Source organism: Achroia grisella, unplaced genomic scaffold, assembly GCF_030625045.1.
Source record: "Achroia grisella isolate CSIRO2021 unplaced genomic scaffold, CSIRO_AGI_Agris_v1 utg918, whole genome shotgun sequence".
NCBI lineage: Eukaryota > Metazoa > Arthropoda > Insecta > Lepidoptera > Pyralidae > Achroia > Achroia grisella.
In genome coordinates this window covers 3240384-3267823 of record NW_026713067.1, presented here as the reverse complement: position 1 = coordinate 3267823, position 27440 = coordinate 3240384, and the positions used below count along the sequence as shown (strand labels likewise).

Sequence of the window (27440 nt, the reverse complement as noted above, 5' to 3'; positions counted from 1 at the left end):
ATTCCTATGGTTTTATAAAGAAATATGTTATACCTACTCGCATGAAATTGGGTCAGCTTGTAAATATACACCAAATATAGGATACATCTACAAATAATAAATCTATCTAATTCTGTAATAATGTAAGTCATAATAGTCCTTTAATGCAACGAAATTATGGATATTACTACGTACTTCACTATCTCTGTTTACGCAGCTTCCACAACACACTTAGTGCGTACCAAATGCTTTAAGAAAGATTTATTTGATGGTTACAATGTTTTCATTCACCTACAGACTTGTTTATATGTTTTTAATTGATGAATAAAGAATTTATCTACTTTGTTTATTTATTTATTAGCACATACAGCAGAATAAGCATTTTTCTAGAATTGGTAGAAAACTCTATCGTAATCCAACACAATGTATTTCTAGAAGCTAAATTATATGAATACAATATACGCTAGATAAGGCTAAATAATAATAAAGTATAGTAAACAGAAAGTAATATAGAACTGCAATAAGACTATGAATAATCACTTAATAAATTTATATTATATTGTTAAATTACGCTACCGTTTAAGTACCTTTTAAATACCGTTTAATTAGCATGTGTGAGATCACAAATATTCAGTGCGGAAATTTGACTTTTTTTTTTCGGACTACTCTAATGCTGTTGGCCGTAGCTGGCCTTTACAGCTTCACCGAACGTTATGGGGCGAGTGCAGATGGCACTCCAAACCCGCGGAAGGACTTATGGAGCGGCTGAAGGACAACTCCTGCCCGACGGATACGGCAATTTGACTACCACTACTGGAAGCATTACAACCTTCTCTATTATAATAATAATAATAATAATAATCTCAGGACAATTCACACAGTGCCATCTAGTCCCAAGTTAAGCTAGCTAAAGCTTGTGTTATGGGTACTAGATAACTGATACAGATACATAGATAATTTTTTTTTTTTCGTAAATACATACATATTATATAAATACATACATATTATAAAACACCCAGACCGATACAAACAATTATACTCACGAATACAAATGTTTGTGCCGTGCGAGGAATCGAATCCGCGACCATCGGACGTAAAGCGGTGTGCTAAACCGCTAGACCACCGAGGTCGTCAATTGATGATCAAATACACGGACATAAATAAAATAATATAAATCCAGTAAGTAATAAAATGGACTTCAGCAAAATAACATCTAATTCTATAAAATATATACTATTATTAATATTAGGTACATTTTGTTAACAGATATTAAAATAAATAGGAACAAAATTAAACATCATTTTACAGTACTTAAATTTGACTGTAGCTACATCTTCAACTGTGGGAATATATAGATGAAATTAATTTTTTTTTTTATAAAAAAATCTGATTAATTAAGCATCATTATAAATGCAAAGGTCTGCCCACATATACTTTCTATTCAGGTAACAAATGGACAGAAAAATATCGAGTCGTAGCAATATTTATTTAGTGGATGAACTAGATTTGATATAAATGTATTTTTCCATAGTGTCTTTAATTTATCATTCCCGTCGCACTGCGAACACAATGCGTTGTGATTTGGCCAATTTAGGCGTCTGTCCCACACTCTATTTGATTCATCCTTAGTAATACTAATATATATATATATATAAATGAATAACTATTTTTTTTTTAACGGATGGTAATTGAATGTGCGCAAAGCGCAGGACCGATTGTTGTGGAGATCTTTGGGAGAGGCCTTTGTCCAGCAGTGGACGTCTTCCAGGCTGAGGTGATGAATTAAATATGCTACTCTAGCGGTTTATGCTGGCGGGTACCAGTGAAAGATGATAAGATGAACATGAGGTCAGGGCGGTTAGCACATGGGGTAAAGTAAACTTTCTATAAAATCGTCTGGTTTTCATTTCATGCTACAGTCATTCAAGGAGGTTGAGTACTCACCTTCCTTGAATGCGAATGGTGGAAAGTAAGTAAAAAGTAAGAGTAGTCGTGAATATGTCCTGTTCCCGTATATTTTACGGCCTCGGTGGTCTAGTGGTTTAGCACACCGCTTTATTTCCGATGGGCTCAGGTTTGATTCCTCGCACCAGACAAACATTTGTATTTATGAGTACGATTGTTTGTATTGATCTTGGTGTTTATTATGTATATTATGTATGTCACACACTACGTTCTCACACGTTATTTTAACCAGCGTAGTTGTGTGCTTACTTTGCATCTTACTCTTTTTATTACTGTACATGGGGTTTGTGTCATTTAACGCAAAATAAAAGTTTTATCTATGTATGTATTTACAAGTATTTCGTAGAAGTCGTATAGTAACACAATTCATGCTTAGCTTGGGGCTAGATGCCACCCTGGATGATCTACGACCGTCCATCCGGTTATCATTATCTATAGTAATAATTTCGTCAAGGAGTACAGTAGACTCGAACGAAACCTTATGTGAATAATATTTATAATATTTATTTCGAATCGACAACATATATCCGCAAAATTCGGATTATGGAGTATTTCGTTAAATTCTAATAACACTGACAAACAAACTGAAGTCGGTATTCTATTTATATATATAAATAAATAGCCCTGGACAATTAACATAGCGCCAACTTATCTCATGGTAAGTAGAGCTTGTGTTATGAGTACTAGACAACTGATATAAATACTTAGTTTTTTTTTTTTCGTAAATACATAGAAAACATCCAAACCGATACAAACAATCACACTCATGAGAACAATTGTTTACACCGTGCGAGTTATCGAAGTCGTGACCATCGAATTTAAACGATGTGTTAACCACCAGTCCACCAATACCCTCGTATATATAGATATCTGTTATTTTGCATGAAGCAAACTTTCAGCTTGTTCAATAAAAAAAGAGATAAATGTTAAAATCATTATTTCAGCCAAGCCGTATGCAAATCAACTATATAATTTTCAATTAAAATATCCATTACCTACATTCACAAGTACGCAAGTCCTTATAAATATAATGGGTATTCATTACTAATAACAATAGCCGCGTCATATTTCACGTGAACAAATGCTGAATTTAATACAAACGCCCTCATTATAAAGTTAATTAGTGTTTGTTGTTTTATAGAACATTGAGAATGGAAAAACGGAATATATCCGATATTAGCACGATTATGTACGCATTTCTATCGAGCTATACTTTGCACAAAGTCTTATATTCTGAAACTTTCACGTTTAGTACACACTTGCTGTGCCCGCGACTTCGTCCGCGTGGATTATTGATGTATGTACGGACGGACGGATGGATCTTGAACAAATATTCAATAAACTAGCCCCAAAAAGCCAATTGAAAAAAGATTCAAAACTTACGAATTTCCATAAAAACTTTTATTCCCTTTTCATTTAATTTTAACCCTTAAGGGTAACATTTTTACAAACTTATATTTATTTATATGTAATCAGCAGCTTAAAATTTAAGTTTCAAGCTTCTAACGTTAAAAATGATGATTATCCATACATTCATCTCCCCTTTTAGCCCCTTACAATCCTTTCTTGGCTTAAAAAAGAAGCTTATGTCCATTCTCAGGGTCTAGACTATCTGTATACCAAATTTCATTTAAATAAGTTCAGTAGTTTTAGCGTGAAAGCAAAACAAACAGACAGAAAAGTTTCTTTGAATAAAGAATATTTCTACTTCTCTAATAAACTTAATATCAGCACTTTTAATATATTATAGTCATTTATTTTTTTATTCTACCACTAATTCAGAAAGACTTCACAAAAAGAACGAGGTGATTGAAGTTTTTTTAGTATAATAGTTTCGAACTCGGGACCTTTGCGGTCTGTTTAAGAGTAGTAAAACATTTAGCAACGACGCGATCTTTTTTTAAATAAAATTATGTTAATTCTATTCGTTCATTCATAATGAATTAACGACCTGAGCGTCTCCGTGGGCTGTTTAAATTAATTGTTCTCCCTCAGTAGCTTTTTCACTTGATTTATACATTTCTAGCAAAAAAAACAGTACAGCATTGAAAATAAATCTTTTTTGTTCTTTTAACCTAGCCTTAAACATATTATGGGAGGAGTCAGTGACACAGCTAGCCAACTTCGAGAAAGAAAGTGTTTTCTTCATATGTGTGGTATATATGTAATAGAGGTTAAGACTGTTAGTATTGGGACTCGTGCCATAAGGGACCTCTATGCGGTCTCCTGGAAGCTTACGTCTTTAATTTCTACTAATTTTTAACCATGATAAGCGAATTGACCGACTTCATTGATTTGTCACTTCGTATTCACACAAAATTTTAAATATGTAATGCTGAACAACATTTATTTAAAACAGGAACACGAAAGTTCTTTTACTCGTTCTTATTGTGATGTTTGCTAAACGTAATCTAAACAAAAAAAAATAGTTAAACCATATCTCTTAGGGTGTGAAATCGTCTATGGTATATCATATGGTATGGTCTGAGAATATTGAATTCTCAGATCTATACCTGACTGAGTAAACTTATCAGACCTACTGAATATGCATACAAAATTTCATAAAAATCTATTAACTCTTTTCGGAGGTGATTTGTTGCACACACTGTGACACAAGAATTTTAATATATAGTAGAATAGAATAGAATAGAAAATCATTTATTCAAATAAACTTACATTGAAGCACTTTTGAATAGTCATAACATTTTTTTTAATCTACCGCTCATTCGGAATGCTGTCTCATCACAAGAAGAACAAGCAAGAAACTTGTGTGTTGCTCTTTTAAATAATTTATTTAGTCTAGAAGCAGGTAACATTTTCAATTCAGCCAACATCATTCTGTTCTTGTAAAAATACCTTATTTCACATGAACAGAGATATAGAAAGTGATCTCTAGGGCAATAAAATGAATTTAGTCGGAAATATAAAATACAAAATGTCAACTTATATTTTATTAATAATAACAATAATTTCTGTGCCTAAATAATTAGGCACGGAAATTATACTCGAGAGACCTATTAATGATTTCACTAACCTTATTGTATTGTATTTTAGTTAATTTTAGACTTTATACTAAATAGGGCGAGAATTGTAAACTTATTATATGAATTGATTTTTATGAACTAGCTATGCCTGCGGAATCACCCACACGAATTTTTAGCCTATGTGTTATTCTGATTTATAAGCTATATGACTGTAGAGTTTCATCAAAATCCGTTCAGTAGTTTTTGCGTGAAAAAATAACAAGCATCCATACTCACAAACTTTCCCATTTGTAACATTATTAAGATATGAAAAATGCCTTGTCGGAATAACTGAATAACACCATCCAAGGTCGTCTCCAAAGTATTTCTTTAAACTGCTACTATAAAGAGAAAAAATATAATCTTATTTGTGTATATTACCTACAGATGAACAAGGATAAGGCATAATATCTTAGTCCTCGAAATGGAAACGCATAAGTAAAAAAAACTCGTTTCTTTCAAAATTAATTTTAAAAATACTGGATTAAATTCTTTCACATATTAAAATTTCATAAAAATCGGTCAAGTTGTTTCTGAGGAGTACGGTAACTACATTGTGATTCTCGTATCACAATGTAGTTAGAATTTATTTTCATATCTACTAGATGTATACCGTAATTTGATTTAAAAAACGGTGGCGCCCTTGTACATTGCAACCCCGCCCACTCTTTTACATCTTATTTGTCTACCGTTCATTCCGATTTTTCTTTTTGCTCGGTTTATAAAAATCATAGCAATATATTATAGTTAGTTACTAGTTAATTATTAGTATGATTGTTTGTATTCGTCTGGGTGTTTTCTATGTATATTATTTATTTTAGAAAAAAACATTCAAAGTATTTATATCAGTTGTCTAGTACCCATAACACAAACTCTCTTTACCGTGGGACTAGGTGGCGCTGTGTTAATTGTCCAGGGTTATTACTTAATCAAAATTTTTTTCGACTAGTAAATCGTAAGGTTATCCGTCTTAAGGTTGCCTGGAAGAGATAACTTGTTAGCGATAAGGCCGCCCATTGTTACCTTTTTGTCTTGTTTATTGTTTTTTTGATATCATTTTATACATAATTGTATGTAACTGTATTTTCTGTGAGAGGAAGAATAAAGAGATCTATTGTTCTAGATCTTATGGAGTTCAAACAAACAACTTTTTATCAGCTTTATGTATTTGTAAGTACAAATACAAATCCCTTATACTTACTGCGAGTATGTAAGCAACGTCGAATGAATTTTATTAATGGGAAGTCACGAAGTGTTACTTCGAAGTAATTGTTGGTGAAACCGTTGACCTTTTCTCGAATCATTACATTCGTAGTCCACACTTGAATCTCCAATGACGACCTCGGTGATCTAGGGGTTACATACCTATACATACAGCCTAACCTCCGTAGTCTCGGATTCGATCCCTCGCAGGTTGCAAACATTTGTATTCATATGTATAATTGTTTGTATCCGTCTGGGTTTTTCATATATATATAATGTATTTACAAACAAATGTAACTATGTATTTTTATCAGTTGTATAGTACCCATTACACAAGTTCTTCATAGTACTAGATGGCGGTGTGTAAATTGAGGTAGTATATTATATAGTTAACGAGGCAGGCTAATGGAGAGTAGAAAAATAAATAATCTTTATTCAAAAAAAGTTAATATAAGGACTCTTGAATAGTCATATTTCTTCAGGACTCATTCGGAACGCAGACTCATCACAAGAAGAATGAGCAAGAAACTTGCGTGTTGCTCTTTTAAATTAATGTTGTTCTGAGTAACTACATATTAACAAGGATTAGGCATACGATAATAAACATAGAAATTAAATGTGTTCAGAATTACATTTTTAATCATTTTGTGTGAATTTGTATGAATGGCCTTATATATACATAATAAAAATAAACTTCTTAAATCCCTGTTATTTTGTGCTTTAAATAAATATAATTATAAGAGAATATAGTAATAAAGTGGTTAATTTTCAAATCATGTAATTCCAACACTGTTATTAGTTCATTGCTGTCTTCGTGTTTAGTAATAGAAGTATAGAAAGGTTATAGAAGTATACAAAATTGTAAAGTTATGCTCATTGATTACTCAATTAAATTAATAAAGTAAAATCAAGTGTTTATTTTTTATAATAAACCGTTCAATCCGTAACTAATATTTAGATACTAACTTATAAATGAATGGCGAGATAAGTAGGCGGCAAAAATAAAATATACCGAGCAGCGGCTACAGTTCTGCAAGGGACGCTAAGTTAATTTCTGGCGAGACACAACTGTAAAACGTCCGGGTTGCGACATTCTCACTAATCTACTTGTGAACTGGAATTTACTGCAATTGAAGCGGAGCTGCAACTTAAAAAAAACGCATACAGTATTTTTTTTTCAGAGTTCTGTGAATTGCGACTAATTCAAGTTCGTTTCAGAGGGCTTTAATATTATTTTTGACGGCTTCGATGGTCTAGCGATATTGCTCACTGCCTTATTTCCGATGGTCGCGGGTTCGATTCCTCGGAACATCTTACAAACATTTGTATTCACGAGTATGATTATTTATATACGTGAGTGGTTTCTATGTATTATATGTATATGTATGTATTTACGAAAACTATATATCTACGTATGTGTATCAGTTATCTAGTACCCATAACACAAGCTTTAGCTAACTTAACTTGGGTCTAGATGGCGCTGTTGAATTGGCCTGACATTATTTTTAAGATAACTGGACTTGAAGACCGTAGTACCTCATGCGCTATTAGTACATTAAACTAAGATGTTTTTCTTTTCTCTTCCAACTTCGGCTTTGCCTTCGCATTTAGCCAATATCAAGTTAGGGAAATATATACAGAGATATAAATAAGAAATGGAACAGAATAGTTATAACTCTCTAATTTCACACGATAAAAAATGGCAACCGTAGACTATATACATAAGAGCGCCACGTTTGTCCCTTATGCTACAAAAAGCCATATAATAAAGATTTATTGTACTTTTTAACCTAAAATTCCAATAGGTATATTTTATTTATATTTTTATTTCTCAAGCATACATTTAAATGCAAAACTAATCTTGCATTTCTTTTTAAAAGATCGACTATGGACTTCCCTGGTGTTGTGATGGTAAGAGATTAGCATGATGGTAAGAGATTACCATCACATGAGCTGCAAGTTCGTTTGCCTCTTATGCTACGAAAAATGCCATATCTAAATATATATAATTCAAAGGTGACTGGCATAGTGATAGATCATCGCACAACCCAAATCACTGGACGGATTGGGCTGAAATTTGGCATGCAGGTAGATGTTATAACGTAGGCATTCGCTAAGAAAGGATTTTGATTAATTCTACCCCCAAGGGGATAAAATAGGGGATGAAAGTTGGTATGAAACTTTGTCAATCCGATCGGGCTGAGACTTTGCATGCATAAAGCTACTATGACGTAGGCATCCCCTAAGAAAGTATTTTAATAAATTCGGGTGGAATAAAGGAATAAATGAACGCGAACGAAGCCGCAGGCAAAAGCTAGTATTATATAAAGATTTCTAATAGTTTTTAACCGAAGATTTCAGTAGTTATATTTTATTCGTATTTTTATTTCCCATACATACATTTAAACGCAAAACTAATCTTGCACAGCGGTAAATAACAATAACCGTCAATTGCGAATGAAATACAACTGTAATACTTACTTGATGTCTCCCGAGAGGAATGGTAGGGAACCATTCAATGAGAATGTCAAAAAACTTGCGCCATAAAATACCAATATGACATTACTATAACCTCCAAGTGATCCATTATTTTACAAATATGTTGTTTATTACAGAAACGGGGACAATCTTGACATATAGTTGTTAGAAATATTTACAATTTTATTATCATCCCATCTATAGAACAATGCAGATGTAAAGCAAGATATAGGTAGTCATTAAAAAGACTATAGCGTAATCTTTATGTGTGTGTGTCTGTTTGTCACGTAAGTCTTCCTAAATGGCTTTGCATGAAAATTTAAATGTATATTTCAAAGATTGGTAAAATTGAAGAGGCTTGTTAAATTGATTATCTTTCTAAAGATCATAGACCAATCCAGAATTGAACCAAGATAAAGAAAAAAAAAATTATATATATATATATATATATATTTTAAAGTGGTTCCGGATTTTAGTTTCGGGCATAGTGATCTATCAACGCACAGCCCAAATCACTAGACGGATCGGGCTGAAATTTGGCATGTAGGTAGATGTTATAACGTAGGCATCCGCTAAGAATTTTAGTAACATTTTGACTAATTCTACCCCCAAGGGGATAAAATAGGGGATGAAAGTTTGTATGAAACTTTGTCAATTTTAAACCGATAAGGCTGAGACTTTGTATGCATAAAGCTACTATGACTTAGGCATCTCCTAAGAAAGGATTTTGATGAATTCCATCCCTAAGAGGATAAAATATATAAAAGTTTGTATAAATCTTCTTAGATTTTTGACTGATTGTACTGATTCGACTGACTGAATAGCTAGTTTTAAAATATAATCAATAAATATGACTATTATGTACACTGACTTTTAAAAAACTTTTGTTGCCGGACACTTGTAACAGTGTAAGAGTGGAAATAAATATTTTTTCCTACAACAAAACTTTATTGTAACTTCAATTTCACAAATAACTAATACATAATTATGTAACACAATTAAATAATTCACTATCCATAGATAGATAAATTTTAATAGTCTAATGCACAAAACAGCGCGACGCCACGTTTGATCCAGTGCGACTGCGGCTTGTGCGTGGTCAGCTCTATGGTCATTACGTAATTGGTCGAGTGTCCCGTGGTAGATAGCGTACCCGCTCTCAGCAGAGTCTTGTACACGGGACACTCGTACAAACCTTGTTGTAGTTTGTGGTTTTGTTCGGGTTTCATGTATATTATCGCCATCTCTGTTAGAAATTTAACAATCTATAAATCATTCATCAAAGTCGCCGTATTCACCTGAAGTATTTACACTTTTTTTTTAACCATGCAACAGATTTTTGTTTATATGTCTCATACAAGGAAATATATAACTATATTCTTGTATTATATAAAATATAACATGATTAATTATATATTTATATATTCGTACTCAAGAACAAGTTTGAACCATATAAATACATACATACATACAAAAAAAAGTGTTGAACAACAGTTTGTTCCGAGAGGTTTTCTATATTCAATATTTTTTTCAAATATATATTTAAGTATATGTATTACAAGGTTCCACTGGAAATCAGCGTTTGGGCATTACAGCCCAGACACAAAGCTGAGTGGTAACCAATTTGGTCGCAGCTGTATTTTTAAAATAATTTGTTATAATTTTTGTAAAATGTTGTATATATTTTTCTTTTCTTTCTTTCTTTTTATTAATTAATTAACAATATTACAAAAATAATATAATTTATTACCATTTAATTCATGTACCCATATTCGAATAATTTACGTATATTTTTATTATTTCTGTTAATAGTTATGGAGGTTTATTAAGTTGGAATACAATTGACTGATGAATATAGACGAAGCGAAGACAAAAGATAAAACCTTTATTTTTATCTTTCTCTTAACTTTATTTAAAAAAAAATTAATTCAAAACTTTCGGATTTTTATTGTTTTCGACCAGCCATATAAATATGTAGTTTTAAACGTCTGCATATAACCTGTGTGCAGTTCTTTAGGACGACTCTCTTCGAGCGCCATGTCGCCCATATTCCACCGAGCGCCCTCCAGGAACAATCCGCGCACGCAACAGCCGTCGTCGGGCTTCTTAGCTGGTATACCCGGCAATGCCTGAACCACACATTATAATAATAATAATAATATATCACGACAATTCGCACAGCGCCATCTAGTCCCAAGCTAAGCAAAGCCTGTATTATGGATGCTAGACAACTGATACAATTACTTATTTTATTTGTTCTTCTGTTGTTTTGTGCTACAATATTGCTCTGAAATTAATATATTTATTTTGTAAAATTAATATCGTATTAAAACCTTAATGCACAAATATATAAGTACATATGGCAGACTTAACACCATAAGGCATTTTTTCCCATTATATTAGTGGTTTTTTACATTGTATTGTGTTACGTGTAGTATTATTTTTGCTCGTATTAAGTCTTATTTTTTCGCATTTGTTGAATGTTTACCGAATGTATTTTTTGGTAAATACATACATATCATACATACAAAACACCCAAACCAATATAAACAACCGTAGTCATGAATACAAATATTTTTATCGTGCGAGGAATTCAACCTGGGACCATCGCAAGTAAGGCGGTACCAAATCGGTAGACTACGGAGGCCGTCATGGGTCTGTATAGACAACCTTGTACGATATTCCTCTAGTAATGAAATTAGGAAATATTAATATTTACTGTTTCCATGTGTATATCAACTTAAAAAGATAATTAACCTCAAACGCATAGGATACTGTATCTATAGCGATCACGTGTTTTCTGGCATAATTCTGCAGCGCCCCTGTCAGGAACGCCTGTGGGAAGTAGAACCCGGAGATCCAGAACACCTTTGGTATGCCACCGTCTGCCCACTGCTGCATGAACTGGACCCGTAGGCACAGATCCTTCACCCATGCGGCTGTTGCAGTTTAATCAAGTTCAAGAATATTGTCCATGTATGACTAATTCGTTATAATATTATTTTGTTTAATTCCGCAACTGTTAGCATAGGAGTCTACTACGTCGTAGTCTAGTCGCCAAACTATACTGGGCTTCCAAACTATATCATCTCAATTCCAATGGCTGATGACACGCGTCGCAATACGGGTGTAGATCTGACAACGGTCAGAATTTGATCACTAATAGAGAAGGCCATCACTCTTCCAGTAGCGGTGGTCAGGTTTCTGCACTGAATATTTGTGGTCTCACACATGCTAAAGATAGCGGAATTAAACAAAATCATATAAATCCATTAAGTAATAAAATAAAGTCCTGATCATCTGGAAGAATGACTGTCTTCCAACGTGTGTTCTTCCAGAAACTTTTTGTCTCGCACAACCACATTGTGGAATCACTTTCCAGCAATGGTATTTCCGAAATGATACGATATTGAAACCTTCAAGAAAAGAGCTTACTCCTTCTTAAAAAGCCGGCAATGCACTGTGCTTACAATTGTGTTGGTTTTGCCGGTGCTCATGGGTGGTAGTAATCACTTACTCAAGCGCGTTTGTCCCTCCTGCTATAAAAAAAACGCTTGTACTTTTACTAACCAAGTGGTTTTAGAGAAGGATACGCTTTCGAACTCCACATTACGGGCACGGCATTGCGTGCTAAACTGGCCGCCATACTTTCCAAGGCTTCGGACATTACTACAAGACCCTTTAGTGCCTTCAGCAGATCCCTATTGGAGAAAATAACGGAGTTTTCATATAATATCAGGGTTTTTACGAAGTTCAATGAAAAACAGTATACATCTTTAACTATTTATTTAGAAATGTATTTAATTATTTTGTATGAATAAAGCTTTTATTTGGAAATGCCCGTATTATCATCCTCCACTGATGCCCCGACAGTGTAAATCGCTAGTACTGGCAGTTGCGTCATTCCATAATCATCCATAACAAAAATCTTATTGGATATACAATATTGGATATTATATTAACTGTTACAGATACAAGTTGCTGTTATTGTTTATGAATCGACATACAGTATGCCTGTACTTATAATCATTACATAGTATAAAATAAAGTCGCTGTCGATGTCCTGTCCCTATGTATGTTTAAATATTTAAAATTACACAACAGATTTTGAAGCAGTTTATTTTAATAGATAGAATGATTCAAGAGGCAGGTTTATATGTATAATATATGTACACCCGGGCGAAGCCGGGGCGAGTAGCTAGTAATAAACAGAAAAGCAACCAAAAATAAACACATACGTAAATAAATTTTAAATAACTTATTATACAGCAAATACTTTTACAGATGTAAGCGAAGCTATGCATCTAACTTAAGCGTAGCAATGTAACTTGCAAATAATCTTATATAAGGACAGCAATATGTATTAAATAAACAAATAATTGAATATATTAAGCAGGGGATTAGTATTAGCAATTAGTGAAGAAATAACATCTCAGGACAATTCACACAGCGCCATCTAGTCCCAATTTAAGTTAGCAAAGCTTACATAGAACCGACATAAATACATAGTATACAGATATAATTTTCTTTTGTAAATACACACAACATATATTTTAAAACAACAAGCAAATATACTTATGAATACAAATGTTTGTGCGAGGAATCTAACCCGGACCATCGGAAGTTACGCGGTGTGTTAGTCCGTTAGATCACTTACGCCATCTTCCACCCGCCAATATTATTATAGTATGATTACAGTATTAAAAATGTGAACTTCACCTGAGGGAATTGTTAATGACGTGCAGCAGTCTATTGTAACGTATCGCTTCTTGTATGAGCACGGTATTCAACGACTCCTTGTACGATACCGGATACCTACGCACAAACACATTAACTGATCACATTTTACAATGTCCTCCTTGGGCATTTATTTTAAACGATGATACCAAATTAAACCTTGCAGTAAAAACTACTGTCTATTTAATAATATAATTCACATATATTTTATAGAAACAGACATTAATTTGAGGAGGAATTCCATTTCATTACTAACATTATTTTGTTAAATTACGCTAGTATTAGCATGTGTGAGACCACTACATCGTAGTCTAGTCACCGAACAGTCAACTAGCCTTGCATCTATTCATTGCCTGATAATGCCTGATAATCCGATAACGATCGGTATTTGATCACTAATAGAGAAGATCGTAGCGGTAGTCAGGTTTCTGCACTGAATATTTGTGGTCTCACACATGCTAATCGTAGCGTAATTAAACAAAATAATATAAATTAAGTGTGTAATTTTTATAGAATATACATATAACTATTATTCATAGCAAGGAGGACAAACGTGCTTGCAGCTCACCTAAAAGTATAGCTCACCAGTAAGTAATTAATGCGGCCGATTATCAGCGCATATCAAAAACTGCTAGTTTTCGGTATGCATTGATTATCAGTCAAGACAAATGATTTTATACGATTTTTGAACTATAGACTAGGTAGTTTCATATACGAAAAACCATGGCAGATATCTCACGTGGTCGCTATATACTTCTGGTCGAGTATGGGAGGCATGACCTCCAGGATTTCCTTGGCAGCGCGTTCCGTCATCTCCTCAGCTGTGAGGCCGCCTTCTCCGCTCACTTCTTTCGGCTGCAGGTTGCGTAACGTATCTGTATAAAGTCATTATTTATTTATTGTCGTAAAAACTTAGCGCGCCTTACAGCTTCCCACTATGCTCATAAAATATACACAAAATATGATACTTTAATAATGACAAAAAATATATATATTAAAGCAATAACAACTTGCAAATTTACGTATTATTTATGTAATCCATTGCCATTCTTCTAAAATTCAACAATTATTTGTACATCCTCTTGGATAATAATAACCCAGGACAATTTACACAGCGCTATCTCGTCCAACTTTACGTTATGGGTACTAGATACCTGATAAACACTAGGACTTCATCCGTACGATGTGGAAATCCTATATATTCGCACTAAGCTGTTCGCGTCGTAATTTCGTTTACGACTACTTACTCTTCAAGTCTATGGTGAAGAGATTTCTTCTGGGTAAATGCGCTGCATCCTAGGTATCGTCATTATTTTTCACCAGATGACCAAGATGGTAAGACCAAGCGCAAATACATTTATAATATAAAAAATTGTAAATTATAATCGATAAGGTCAAGAGATACATAGATACTTCACGAGTATTAAACAACAACAAACAACAATAAAAAATCAGAAAGCTTATTGTATTATGTCAAAAAAATATACAAATCCCACAACTGCATACAATATGGTAGGTAATTTAGTCTAGTAAGAATATTGTAGATTGTTAAGTGCAGTTAAATAAGTATTTTTCTATTCTACTCAACGGATTAATTTTGAACATTTATCGCAACATGTCTCTCTTAAAACAAACCACTTACAGACTCTTCCCATCTCTTAATCTTACATGCTTACTCACTCTCATTCATTCTTCTTTTCCTATCTATCTCTAACTTGGTGTTCTCTTTTTTTAAGCAATATTTCCTCTTGCTCTCTCTCTCTCTCTCATCTCTTTTTTTACCTTTCCTCTTGCTCTTTGTGCTTCATTACAAACTATAAACTCACTAATATTGGCGTTGGTCTCCGACATAGCGTAGCTGATGTTGGCGTTACTGTGCAAACCGAACAGCGAGGGGTCGTCGTTCAGAGGCAACGTGCGGATGTACTTCGTGTAATCCTCTATATTGGTCGATGGCGATAGCTAGTAACATTGTACAACTTTTGTTACTATGTTATTACTTTACATACTATGTTCGCTCTTAAAGACCATAAAAGACCATAAACCTCTTACATCTTAATAATATTATAATTGCGAAAGTTTGTGTTTGTACTAAACGGATTTTGATGAAACTTTCCAGTAATATAGCTTAGGCATAAGAATAGCACATAGGCTATATTTTTTATTGAAATTAATATATTGAAATTTTCGATCCCCGTTTAAAGGGGGTCGGGATCGATCGGAGGTGAATGGACCAGAGGGGGATTGATCGGAAGGTGATCGATCGGAGGGGTTTGGCCTAGTATGCACCTGCTTGTAAACGCCGCTCTCGTCGAACATGTGTCGTTCGCTAAGCACCGTAGTGGAGTAGTAGTCGGCCAGCAGGCACAGGAGACAGCGCCGGTCCCAGTCGTCCGTCACACGTCCGCCGTAGTTTATATGGCCCGCCGTATACATTAACATCTACAACAGACGACTATAGCAATACTAATTCTTTGCTGCCTACACTGCCCTTATAAATGATATAAAATAATGTTTGTAACATGCGAGGAATCGAACCAGCGACCATCGGAAGTAAAACAGTGTTCTAAGCCGATGAACCACCGAGCCCGTCAACATGAACCTATGTGTTAATCTGAGATATGATGTATATATATATATGTGTGTAATCCTATGGCACCTTTTTTGCATTTAAACAGCTTGTTTTGTAAGCCATAACAGAAGTTAGCAGCTTACAAAGTAAGTTGTTAACTGCTTAGTCTAGCTTAGGCTACTTATGCTATGCTGTATGTATATAAATGAAAATATAACACATCTTCTGCTTAAATTGGATTAGATTCCGGCCTGATTTGTCGTAGGTGTTGTTGTATGAATTGTCCAAAGGTATTATACAATTATTCTATGGGTGTTAAATTATCGCCTATTAAAAAACTGACCCTCAGAGGCACTTCCGCGTACTCGACGAGGAACATATGTAGCTGCGAGATGCAGATCCTCAGATCGCCGTCAGTGAACTCGTACGGTATGTTGAAGCCGAGCGGACCGAACTTACGCCGCTCTAGTACCACGCCGTGGAACAGGCATAGAGAGAACAGTAGCCACTGTGGATAAATGAACCAATCAATTTTAAAATATATTATGTAGAGACGACAACAAGCCACAGTTGCGCGCGCGAGTTATCCAGTATATATGTATATATATATGGAGGATGATAAGATGAGCATGAGATCAGGTCAGTTAGCCTTGCCCCAAAGGCTATTACAGACACCTATGATAAGGTAAAACTACCGTCAGTTCTGAAAGCAGTTCAAGTCGAGAAGACATGACAAGAATGTCAAACCAAAATAAAAAAGTTTAGTAAATGTTAGGACGCTTGTCGAATATTATTAAGTAACTGAAATGGTGAACATGCTGACGCCCTACCTGATGTATCAGAATATATGTAGTGCTGTTCATGTATCAGCCTATATATATATATATGAAAAGCACTACGGACATTACATTTTTTAATATACTATAATTACACCTTTCTTATATACTCTTTATTGTACTCAATAATTATATTTTTTTATTACTTTTGGGAAAATAGGAAATTGCCTATTTGATTTAATAATTATTCATTCTAATAAACATCTTACAAAGAAAATAAAATCAATCTAAAATAATCATTTTTTCAATTTTCTATGACAATAAATGGCAATGAAATCAGTGGCAGTAGATAACATACTAAGATCTCAAATAATAGGATGAAGGCAATTTTATAATAATGATTATTCTGATGATGATCATCAATAAATGGTAACAAATGTAAAATTAACCTTAAAATTGGGTACTTTGCTGTCGTTCGAATTGATGTAGTCAACAAAGTCCGGCACTTGATTCATGTATGCCTTCAGTAGGTTCGCCTTAATCCCTCTAGGAGGCTCCACAGTCATTTTGTAACCTGACGAAGAAGTGAGTGGTTCAAATTGCATACAATTGTCAACAGTGCAGATTTATCTGTAGCTTTATGCTGAGAGAGACTTTGGTATTCAGTAAAAACAATATATGCACCATGACTAGAGCCCTCACAGGACACTGCAAATTGAATAAACACAGCAAAATTAGACCTGAACTTAACAACAATTTTCAGATTTCAGCAAGTAGAAGAGGAAACACCACTACATACCCTGTGTAGCCCACTCGTGCATAAAAGAAAACTCATTGCTACTAAGAATATTCTTTATGTCTTGTCCCTGACTGGTAACTTTGAAAAAAGGGCGAACACAGCAGCAGCGATCTAAGCAGGTGTGCTACAGGTTTTAGCACCTGACAATAGCCCAAAACCTGGCATATAGTCATCTTCATTTCTTTTATCTGTTCATATATTTTTGTACCTCATGTATGGTATGTGACTAGTGAACAAAGAATAGATCTATTTATCTATACATGACTAATTTCCGTCCGACTAGTCCCACGCTAAGCAGAGCTTGGGTTTCAAATTCAAAATTCAATAAATCTTTTATTCATGTAGGACATTTTAGCCGCTTATGAACGTCATTTTTTTATATTATATTTTTTCCGTACCGTCCATAGAAAACACCCAGGCCCATACAAACTATTATACGCATGAATGCAAATGATTGCACCGTGCGAGAAATCGAACCTGCGAGCATCGGAAGTAGTGCATTGGTGTGCTAGACCACCGAGGCCGTCAAATAACATTAGTGTGTGATTTAACATCAAACCGTTCTGTAGCAGTGCGACGGGGAAATGCGGAGACGGTGTAGAGGTCAGCCACAGCCGGAAGTCCTTGTGCACCAGCTCAGGTTGGATGTGTTCCACGTTCAACTCCAGGACCGGCATCCACGATGGTGACAAGTGACAATTCTGAAATGGCACCATGTGAAATTATTCTATGAAACTGCAGTGAAATTATAATTAGCTAGCGCTTACCCGCGACTTCCATTGTTTGGTTTTTTTTTTCTAAAACAAAAGTATAATTCTTATAAGATTAGAAATGTACCAGTGAAGGTCCCGTTAAAATCTGTATACACAGTACAACCAATCCTGTAGAACACAAGATCGGACAGTTAAGTCATCTGCACCCCCTAGGAGGTGGAGGATGGGGTCTCGGGGCGAGCCATTTTGTCCCCGGATCGACTCCATGGGAATTGGATTGAAGCGCTTAAGGGTGGGTATAAACAATTAATATAAACTATCCTATTGTAAATTGTAAATACTATCCTATTGTAAATTGTAAATACCTGAAAGAAAACCCAGTTGCCAAAATCGCAGCCGACTTTCATCATGGCCTCAGCTAGCGGCCCTTGGCCCTGCCCTAGGGATATGCTCTCAAAACGCTTGCCCATCTTCATCTTATCCGCAAACTTCATCAGATCTAATAATAGAAGAAATATATTTAAGATAGCTTCAATAAAAAATTTAGAGTAATTTTTTGTCTAATTTAGAGTAATTTAATAAATTATTGGTGGCGCCACCATCGTGCCCCCACTATTACACATAGGGTATAGGCCCTGTTGTGGGGACCGCCCACGTATATGAAAGAATTTCAATATTTCTATTGTTAAAACCACTAATTATGATGACGACTTAGGCTTTGATGTTGGTTTACCGGAAGAGAAACCCCAAGTAGAGAGAGTAGAGTAGAGTGACTTGTGACACGGGTGTAGGTTTAAAAGGCCCTTTTAGAATGCATTAACACTCACCTTCACTAGTTGTAGCCAGATCCAACTAAATCCGGGATAAACTAGTCTCTAATATAATTCAATTTAGAAATACAACCGCCACCATCCTTTCTCCTTACCATATGTAAGGAGAAAGGACCACGCACATTGCATACACAACAAGTATTTCCTATGTATTAAGAGTTTTTCACTCATTCATTTAATAGATGCAGCGTGTTCACCTGCAGCTGGATCTGTGCCGGTGGAGAGCACGAAGATGATGGGCGCGAGCGGGTCCGACTCCGCGAATAAGGCCGCCAGGTCCGCCGGCTGCGGCTCCACGAACCGCGCGCCCACGCCCCACGACACGAACTCCTGGACCGGACAACGTTACCACTCTAATTTCTTTATAACACCTAACATTAGGTGTCTTTATACGACACGAACTCCTGGACCGGACAATGCCCATTACGACTCTAGTTCTAGTTCTACATCACGCAATAAATTATTATATTACATACATAATAGCATATAAATTATTATATTACAAGTTATATGACATAATGTATATATACATTTTAAATTACATAAAGATATCTTCCATAGATACTGAGAAGAAAAATTGCTATAGGGATTAGGGACATGACACTGACTTGTGGTAGAAAGGAAGAACTACAAAAACGGTCAAATTACTTCAATAGAGGCTTTTCAAATAAATTAAACCATACAAAATACACTGCAATGATTGCATGCAAAGTAGAGACCGGATGATAATCATCCATAAAAGAAACAAACCTGTAAACCGGGTACAAGTTTGTCCGGCCGCAGACACTTCAGCACCAGCAACTTCTGGAACGAATCCAACTGAGAGTCCAACGGTTTTGGGTATGGAAGTCTAGAAAAATAATGAAATAAAATGAAAATTCTTTATTGTTCTTCTCACTGAATACAAACAAACATTTATGTACACTATTAATATATAGATATATATATAAACGTACAACGAAGTAAGAAGGGAACAATGGGCGGCCTTGTTGCTGAAAAGTGATTTCTTCCAGGCAACCTTAGGATGGGTAAAAACTTTTTACGGTGCGCAGTAGGTAACTTCAATAAAGACTCCTACGAAGTAGAAATTTTCAGAAGTAAAATTGTCTGATCTAATATTGTTATTATATTAGAATAGACCTCAGTGGTAAAGCGGTTTAGCACACCGCCTTACTGTTAATAGTCGCGGATTCCATTCCTAGCGCGGTACAAACAGTCGTATTCATGAGTATGATTGTTTGTATCAGTCTGGGTGTTTTCTATATACATATATAAATTTATATAAAAAAATATCTGTGTATTTATATCAGTTGTTTAGTACACATAACACAAGCTCTGCTTAGCTTCTCTTAAAACGATTACTCTTCAACCTCTCAAAATTCGACTTTCAAACTGAGAAGACGTATTTTATTACCTACCTATACCTCGCTATACATTATTCACATACTTATGCGGGTTCCAGGCGTCGTAGTAGCTCTTGAAGAACTTGATGTGCTGTAAGAAGTCGTCCAGCACGAACTGGCTCATGGTGGGAAGCGACGCCAGCTGCTGCATGTCCAACCACATGCGTGTTGATATCCACTTGGGTTCGGGGTTATCCAACTCCTGAAATAAAACGTTCTTTAAAGCATAAAAAAAATATTCTCCAAGTCTGTTAAATAAAAAATACATCCAGTCAGTGCCAAAATTACTAGTCCGTGTTCTCACTTCCGGTTTTTCGAAAACAAGATGGCGGCTTATGAACAGTGAGTAGGTATAATGTCACGCTTTCACATTGTTTTCCTATCTAGTACCAGACCTACACACATTCACATGACCTATCTAGTACCAGAATTCATGATATTATGAATGTATTTAATAAATTCTGTATGTTATATATTTTATATTTATTTATAAATTAATATAAAAATAAACTATTTTCTTTCTTTATTAGCAATCTGTTCCAGATCACTTGAACTTGCTATTGTATGGGAGAAGTGTACCTGTTCAATCTTAGCTCCGTTTAGTAGGAAGTTAAAATTTTCATTCTTTCTTTATTAGCAATCTCTTACAGACGATCTGGACTTGCTATTGTATAACGTTTAGTAGGAAGTTAAAATTTTCATTCTTTCTTTATTAGCAATCTCTTACAGACGACCTGGACTTGCTATTATATAAGAGGAGATGCGTACCTGTTCAATCTTAGCTCCGTTGAGTAGGAAGTTGAACTCGTGGCTGCGAATGGTGCCGCGGTCGAGTAAAATACGCGCGCAAACCACGAACGCGAACACTAGCTTGTGACGCTCGAACAGACTGCGGCACACATTCACGTACAGAAGGAACGTGAAGTGATCGATGATCGTCTGCACGCGCTCCACTATGTCTTCTATAATACAGAACAAACAAACGTGCTCTTATATACTTTACTAGCAGTTCCGGCCACTCGTTGATGTGGCTAAGGTTCTTGAATAAAATTATATTGTGACTATAAATTGAGATGTAATCTATCCTATCTTTCAAGTTGGATCAAATTGCACACAATGTGCAAATTAAATTTGGAATCGGTTAAGTTTATTTGAATAAATGATTTTCTATTCTATTCTATTCTAAGAATAAAATTATATTGTGACTAGTAGTTTAGGAATCCATCGCGGATAAACAACGTGACTTGTAATTTTTATATATAAAGATTTATTTATTTACTCATTTAATTCGGATATACATCCATATTATGTTAGTAAACAACTTTTAAACTAATAATAATCCCAGGACAATTCACACAGCGCCATCTAGTCCCAAGTTAAGCTACCTAAAGCTTGTGTTATGTGTACTAGATAACTGATAAATATATAGATATATATTTTTTCATATATACATATATGTTATATATAGAAAATACCCAGACCGATACAAACAATCATTCTCAGGAATACAAATGTTTGCACTGTGCAAGGAATCGAACCCTTTACCATCGGAAGTAAAGCGGTGTGCTAAACCGCTAGACCACCGAAACCATCCGTATATAAGATATATAAATTATATATATGTAGTTACCATTGGGCTCAGTCTCCGCCATGCTGCGTACAAACAGCTTGACGAACCACTCGAGAGAATACTGGTACATGGGGTCAACGTTGGCCATCCCAGACAAGCAGAAGAACAGAATCTGACCACGGTTGGCCACTGGCACATAATCCGCACGCGCCACGTCTATCTCTATTGTTGTTCTCTCTATATCCTCTACTTTTATCTGAAGAAAACAGAAATATAAATAATATTTATTCAAATAAACTTAACTTAGGTGGCGCTATATGATTTGTCCTGAGATATTATTATTATTACATAGAAAACTATTATCACTTATGACCAGGTCGCCCAATAGCTTGTTTTCCACTTTATATTTCTATGAATTATAGATTTCTTTTAATTAAAACGGATATTTACAAATACTTCGTTCTATTCATCTAAGAATAATATATTGTATATAAAAACAATGCAAAACATATAACGACACAAGTAGTTATATGTTTTGCATTGTTTTTAGAACGGGTGGAACAAATACATATAGGACATCAAAACTATTAAAAAAACCAATCAACGTGAATAACTTTTACTAAGAAACAAAGTTGAAATTTGACAATAAAATTTCTACTGTCATACTAGTCTTGACGCCTTCTGTTGATCGCAGGATCGATTCCTCGCACAGTACAAACATTTGTATTCATAAGTATAAAAAGCGGACGGACGCGTACACACATACATCCACCGACACAACTTAGTAAATTACAACGCTACGAAACTAGGGATTGTTCTTAGCAACCATTTGCTATATATTTGTAAAGATAAAATCAGTGAAAACTTACAATTATCTCAGCACTTTTTATCTTGATCGCTTCCAACGTCAATATGAGCGGCAGATCATCTACTGGAGATCCTTCGCTATTGGACAATCCGTACAGGATATCCGCCTGCATCTCGGCCAGCTGAGACGCGAGCTGTGCCCGTGATACGATCAGCTGACCGCGCAGCTCTTCTAGATCTGGACGCTCTTGAGCCACCACGATGGACAGCAGCTGTTCTGCTAGGCCACTGTAAGAAAAATAAAACATTTTTTTTATAACTGGATCCCTCATCTCGTTTTAAATCGTAATTGTTCTATATCTTATTATTTATAAATGAATTGATGGATGTTTACTCTTTCACGCATAAACTACTGAATACATTTTAATCAAATTTTAGTTGCATGGCTTATAGATCAGAATAATAGATAGATATAAATATAGATATAACTGTTATAACAGTGATTGTTTTTATATGTCCCTTGCATGTTAAATAGTAACGAATTGGTCGTATTTTTTTTTTATTACAATCGATTCATGCAATCGTACTTTAATATTTATGGGGAGTGAATGGAATTATTTTCTTATGCCCCGCCAGCGTAAACCATTAGCGCAGGCACTCCATTCCATTATTATTCCTTAAAAAATATCTTTTCTAATAATAATGACGTCATCGGATTCATCTAATGATGTAAGTATGTATCAATAAATTATCTCTCTAATACAATACCTTCGTATTGTATTAGGAGATCAAGAATTAAAGAGCATGATGGAAGATCGCGGAAAGAGCAAGGGCAAGCCCTCCACCGACAAGAGCATAGCTCTTAAATTATGAATGAAATTCAATACCTGGGTACTAAAGCAAAGTTGACGATCTGCACTTTGACTGAAGTCTCCGGTGTATACCGAGGATTTGGTAGTTTCGTGGTGATGTACAGTCGGAAACCAGGCATGAAAGGGATCAGCGAGTCGCCCAACTTCAGCACCAGTTGGCCAGCTTGACGAAAGTACTGTCTCTGTTGATTTGAAATGGCCATAACGTGATTATATTTATGACTAACTCTCCAGATATGAAACCAAATTATGCATACGCATCTAATCGGATTGAACAAAGATCGAATGCATAGCGGTTTTTATGTTGATTGTCGCATTCCTAATCTTTGTTGATACAAATCTACTTAAAACAAGTTTTATTTAAAAGAGCAACATACGAGTTTCTTGCTCATTCTTCTTGTGAACACTCTGCGTTCTGAATGACTGGTAGAATAAAAAAAAATGTGACTATTCAAAAGTGCTTATTTGAATTAATATCAGAAATATAAATATATTTCTGATATTAAACAGCTACAGTCTACAGATAGCTAAACACCACATGTGTAACAAACGTATTACTTACACCCTTTTAACAAAAACCTCATGCAGTATTCTCTATAGAAGTTTTTTGTTAGAATCCTAGTATAAAAAGAAAAGAAAACCTCGGCAGGTAATTCAAAGCAGTAATCTATGCGTACACGTAAGGAAAATTGATTTTATTTCAATACGATTACTATCAGATGGAGTGCAAACTTTATTGCCAGGTTGCAAGTTATGTTTTTTTTTTCTACGTATGTACGAAGGTAGTATAAAAAAACATAAACAATAAGACTTGCAGATATTACCTTAAGAACCGGGTCAAGCGCTGGATCCAATTCTTGACCAACATTCTCCAGCAGGATAGGTTTTCCAAATCGCAATGCAGACTCGAAGTTCCTCAACAGATCGCTATCATTTGGTTTGCATACCACTAGACCCTCAATTTTACCCTGTAAAAGATAAATACTAGCTGCATACCGCGACGCTACCCGTATCGTCTACATAGGTCTAATCCAATCAAAAATGATTTATTCATGTAGGACGTGTTAGGCGTTTCTGAACGTAAATGAAAATCAGCGTCGTGGCTTTTGTCATGGCATAATGCTGAGATGGGCCCCTTACACACACATCAGTACAGTGACGCGGTGACGATGCTCCGCAGTGGTTGATAGGAAATGCATTTTTTACTTTATTATTATTATTGGTTTGTTACTATGTTGTTCTTTTATTTATTATTATTATTTTTTTTTTCTTTGTATATAATGATTTCATCCCTAATTTAATGAATTATTTTTATTTACGGTTTTCTTATATAATAATTTATATGCAGCTGTCGGCATCGTGTTTTTTATTGTGTTGAGATGTGTGATGTAATAAATAAATAAATAAATATTTTTTTTTGTAATATTATTCCCTACCAACCAGTTCAATATGCAGATTCAATTGAGAAGAACTAGCAAGAAACTCAACTGAATTCCTTTTTTTTAAAGCAAGTTTATTTACATTGTGTGTTTATGTAGGTGTCTATGTGTAACATTAAATGAAAATCCCGTGCATGAACAACTATTGGCTTGCACGTGTGTCATTCCAGTAATAGTTTAGTATGTAATAGGCTTTGCTCACTAAATACGATATTAAAAAGTATAGGTGTTGTGGTACAATAGAGATGTATATAATTTGCTGATGCAGTGTGTCAGGAACAAGAGTCTACGACATAGAATGACGGCAGACTATAGAATAAATATACTGAATGCTGGTGCCATACAAAGTGTCTTATCCTTCAGATAGTGGGACTAATTTGTTCACTGGTGAGGTAATGCAGTAATTAGTTTTAGGATACAATGGGACTGGCATGTACTTTTAGATTACAAAAGTCACTAAAATTTAAAAGAAATAAAAAAAGTATAGGTGTGATGTATAACAGTTACCATGGCTCGTATCCACTTGTTGGCCTGCGTCTGAGGGTCGATGATGAGCGGCCAGCGCCGAGAGTTGGACATCAGCACGGCAGACTCCACCGATAGCGGGTCGCGGGGCAAGCCATACATCTGCCATGTCCTGACATCAAATACCAATAAAATGCTTTAACTGTAATCTAGAAACTTTGGAAATGCGACTCTGAAGTTTTAAAAATAAAGTCTATATTCCAAAATTAGATACAAGTCATACATCTGCCACGTCCTGACATCAAGTAGTACAGTTACTAATAAAAGCTGCTCCTACTATAAGACTAGACATCGTGAAAATAAGACTTTCTGTTTTAGAAATAAAGTCTATTTTCAAACATTAGATATTTCGATAGCGGATGCCGTAGCAATCCATACATCTAAAATGTTCTGACATTAAACCGACAATTAAAACTATAAACTAGATATTCGAAATCAATTAAGTAGGAAATAAGTATTACATTCATGTTCAATGATGCCGAGTCTAGATACATCACTCTGATAGATCTATGACCACAAATGTACTAATAATGGTAGGTACTTATGTTCGTTTTATGTATGTAATTTCCGTAGTAGTACTAACCTAATCTGCACCGCATCACCAAGTGTCGACAGCGGAGTTGCGCCCTCCGTGTGAGGCACTGCCACCTGCTAAATAATGATAAAAAAACATAATACATTTGTTATTACCTAGTTTTTTTTACACACAGAGACACAAAAGGTACGATATGGTGACACATAGGATGCGATATAATGACACAAAAGGTGTGTAATATTGTATATATTGCGCGGGTCTATCTCAATAAAGTTAGACGTCAGTCTGTTTGCCCTGCCGGTTGTATAAAATTTGTTTTTTGTTTCTAGGTTATAATAAAATACTCACCTCCATATGTTTCATCCATTCAGCGAGCAGTTCCCGCCGGAACTCGTCTGTGAATGGCGTCACGTAGCCCACCGCGCCTGCAGTAAGTACAACATTCTAATACGATATCCAAACTACTAAGAGTTAATTCAAATACAAATTCATAATATTTTTATTTATATAAATATTGTGACCTACATGGATATAGTACCGTCCGTCAGTACTACCGTCAGTTCGGAATAATTTCGAGATGAGAAGATCTGACAAAATTTTGATGAAATTTTACAGTAATATGTTTTATACATCAGAATGAAATAGGCTAAAATATCAAACGGGCGAGGCCGTAGGCACAGCTAGTATTTCAATAAAAATAATACTCACACGCGCTGAGCAGTATATCACCAATAAGATTTACAATATCCACATCTAAATCCTTTATAGTTTTGATCCAACGGACTCGTTCACTGGACAGGCCGTTTAGAAGTCTGCAACAATATATTTTTTAACTGGATTTACAATCTGCAGATGAAGAGGAAACGCCACTACATCTTATGAGACGGCCTCGGTGGTACAGCGGTTTGGCACAGCGCTTTACTACCGATGATCGCGTCTTCGATTCCTTGCACCATATATTTGTAATCATGAGTATGATTGTTTGTATCGGTCTGGGTGTCTTCTATGTATAGTATATACGTATTAAAAAAAATTTACAGTCTGTTTTTTAATCTCGACTACTAATTTGACAGGTGTAAATGTAAAATTTTCAAATGTTGCCTGCGATACCGATTTATTGAATTTAATTGAATAATAATTTTTTATTCATATTCATTCATTCATTAATAATTATTTTTTAAAAAATATTTTTTTTTATTTTGTGTGAAAGCTTT

At 34.9% G+C, this 27440-nt stretch overlaps 1 protein-coding gene across 1 annotated transcript in view; it reads right to left on the bottom strand.

The window, feature by feature from the left end:
- Positions 1 to 9653: 9653 nt before the first annotated feature.
- LOC131853989 (dynein axonemal heavy chain 1-like) overlaps positions 9654 to 27440 on the bottom strand; it is a 73056-nt gene continuing 55269 nt past the window's right edge. Inside the window, exons 63-86 of the mRNA XM_059205107.1 lie at positions 26935 to 27038; positions 26575 to 26651; positions 26275 to 26342; positions 25674 to 25803; positions 24552 to 24695; positions 23743 to 23909; positions 22918 to 23143; positions 22109 to 22304; positions 21247 to 21440; positions 20523 to 20680; positions 19826 to 19925; positions 19273 to 19405; positions 18611 to 18744; positions 18092 to 18233; positions 17183 to 17307; positions 16301 to 16465; positions 15675 to 15827; positions 15212 to 15347; positions 14125 to 14260; positions 13368 to 13463; positions 12219 to 12349; positions 11406 to 11587; positions 10648 to 10777; positions 9654 to 9894 (exon numbers count right to left, since the gene is read on the bottom strand). Coding sequence (XP_059061090.1) covers positions 9680 to 9894; positions 10648 to 10777; positions 11406 to 11587; positions 12219 to 12349; positions 13368 to 13463; positions 14125 to 14260; positions 15212 to 15347; positions 15675 to 15827; positions 16301 to 16465; positions 17183 to 17307; positions 18092 to 18233; positions 18611 to 18744; positions 19273 to 19405; positions 19826 to 19925; positions 20523 to 20680; positions 21247 to 21440; positions 22109 to 22304; positions 22918 to 23143; positions 23743 to 23909; positions 24552 to 24695; positions 25674 to 25803; positions 26275 to 26342; positions 26575 to 26651; positions 26935 to 27038 — 3442 coding nt within the window. The 3' untranslated portion in view covers positions 9654 to 9679. The remainder of the gene's footprint in view (positions 9895 to 10647; positions 10778 to 11405; positions 11588 to 12218; positions 12350 to 13367; positions 13464 to 14124; positions 14261 to 15211; positions 15348 to 15674; positions 15828 to 16300; positions 16466 to 17182; positions 17308 to 18091; positions 18234 to 18610; positions 18745 to 19272; positions 19406 to 19825; positions 19926 to 20522; positions 20681 to 21246; positions 21441 to 22108; positions 22305 to 22917; positions 23144 to 23742; positions 23910 to 24551; positions 24696 to 25673; positions 25804 to 26274; positions 26343 to 26574; positions 26652 to 26934; positions 27039 to 27440) is intronic.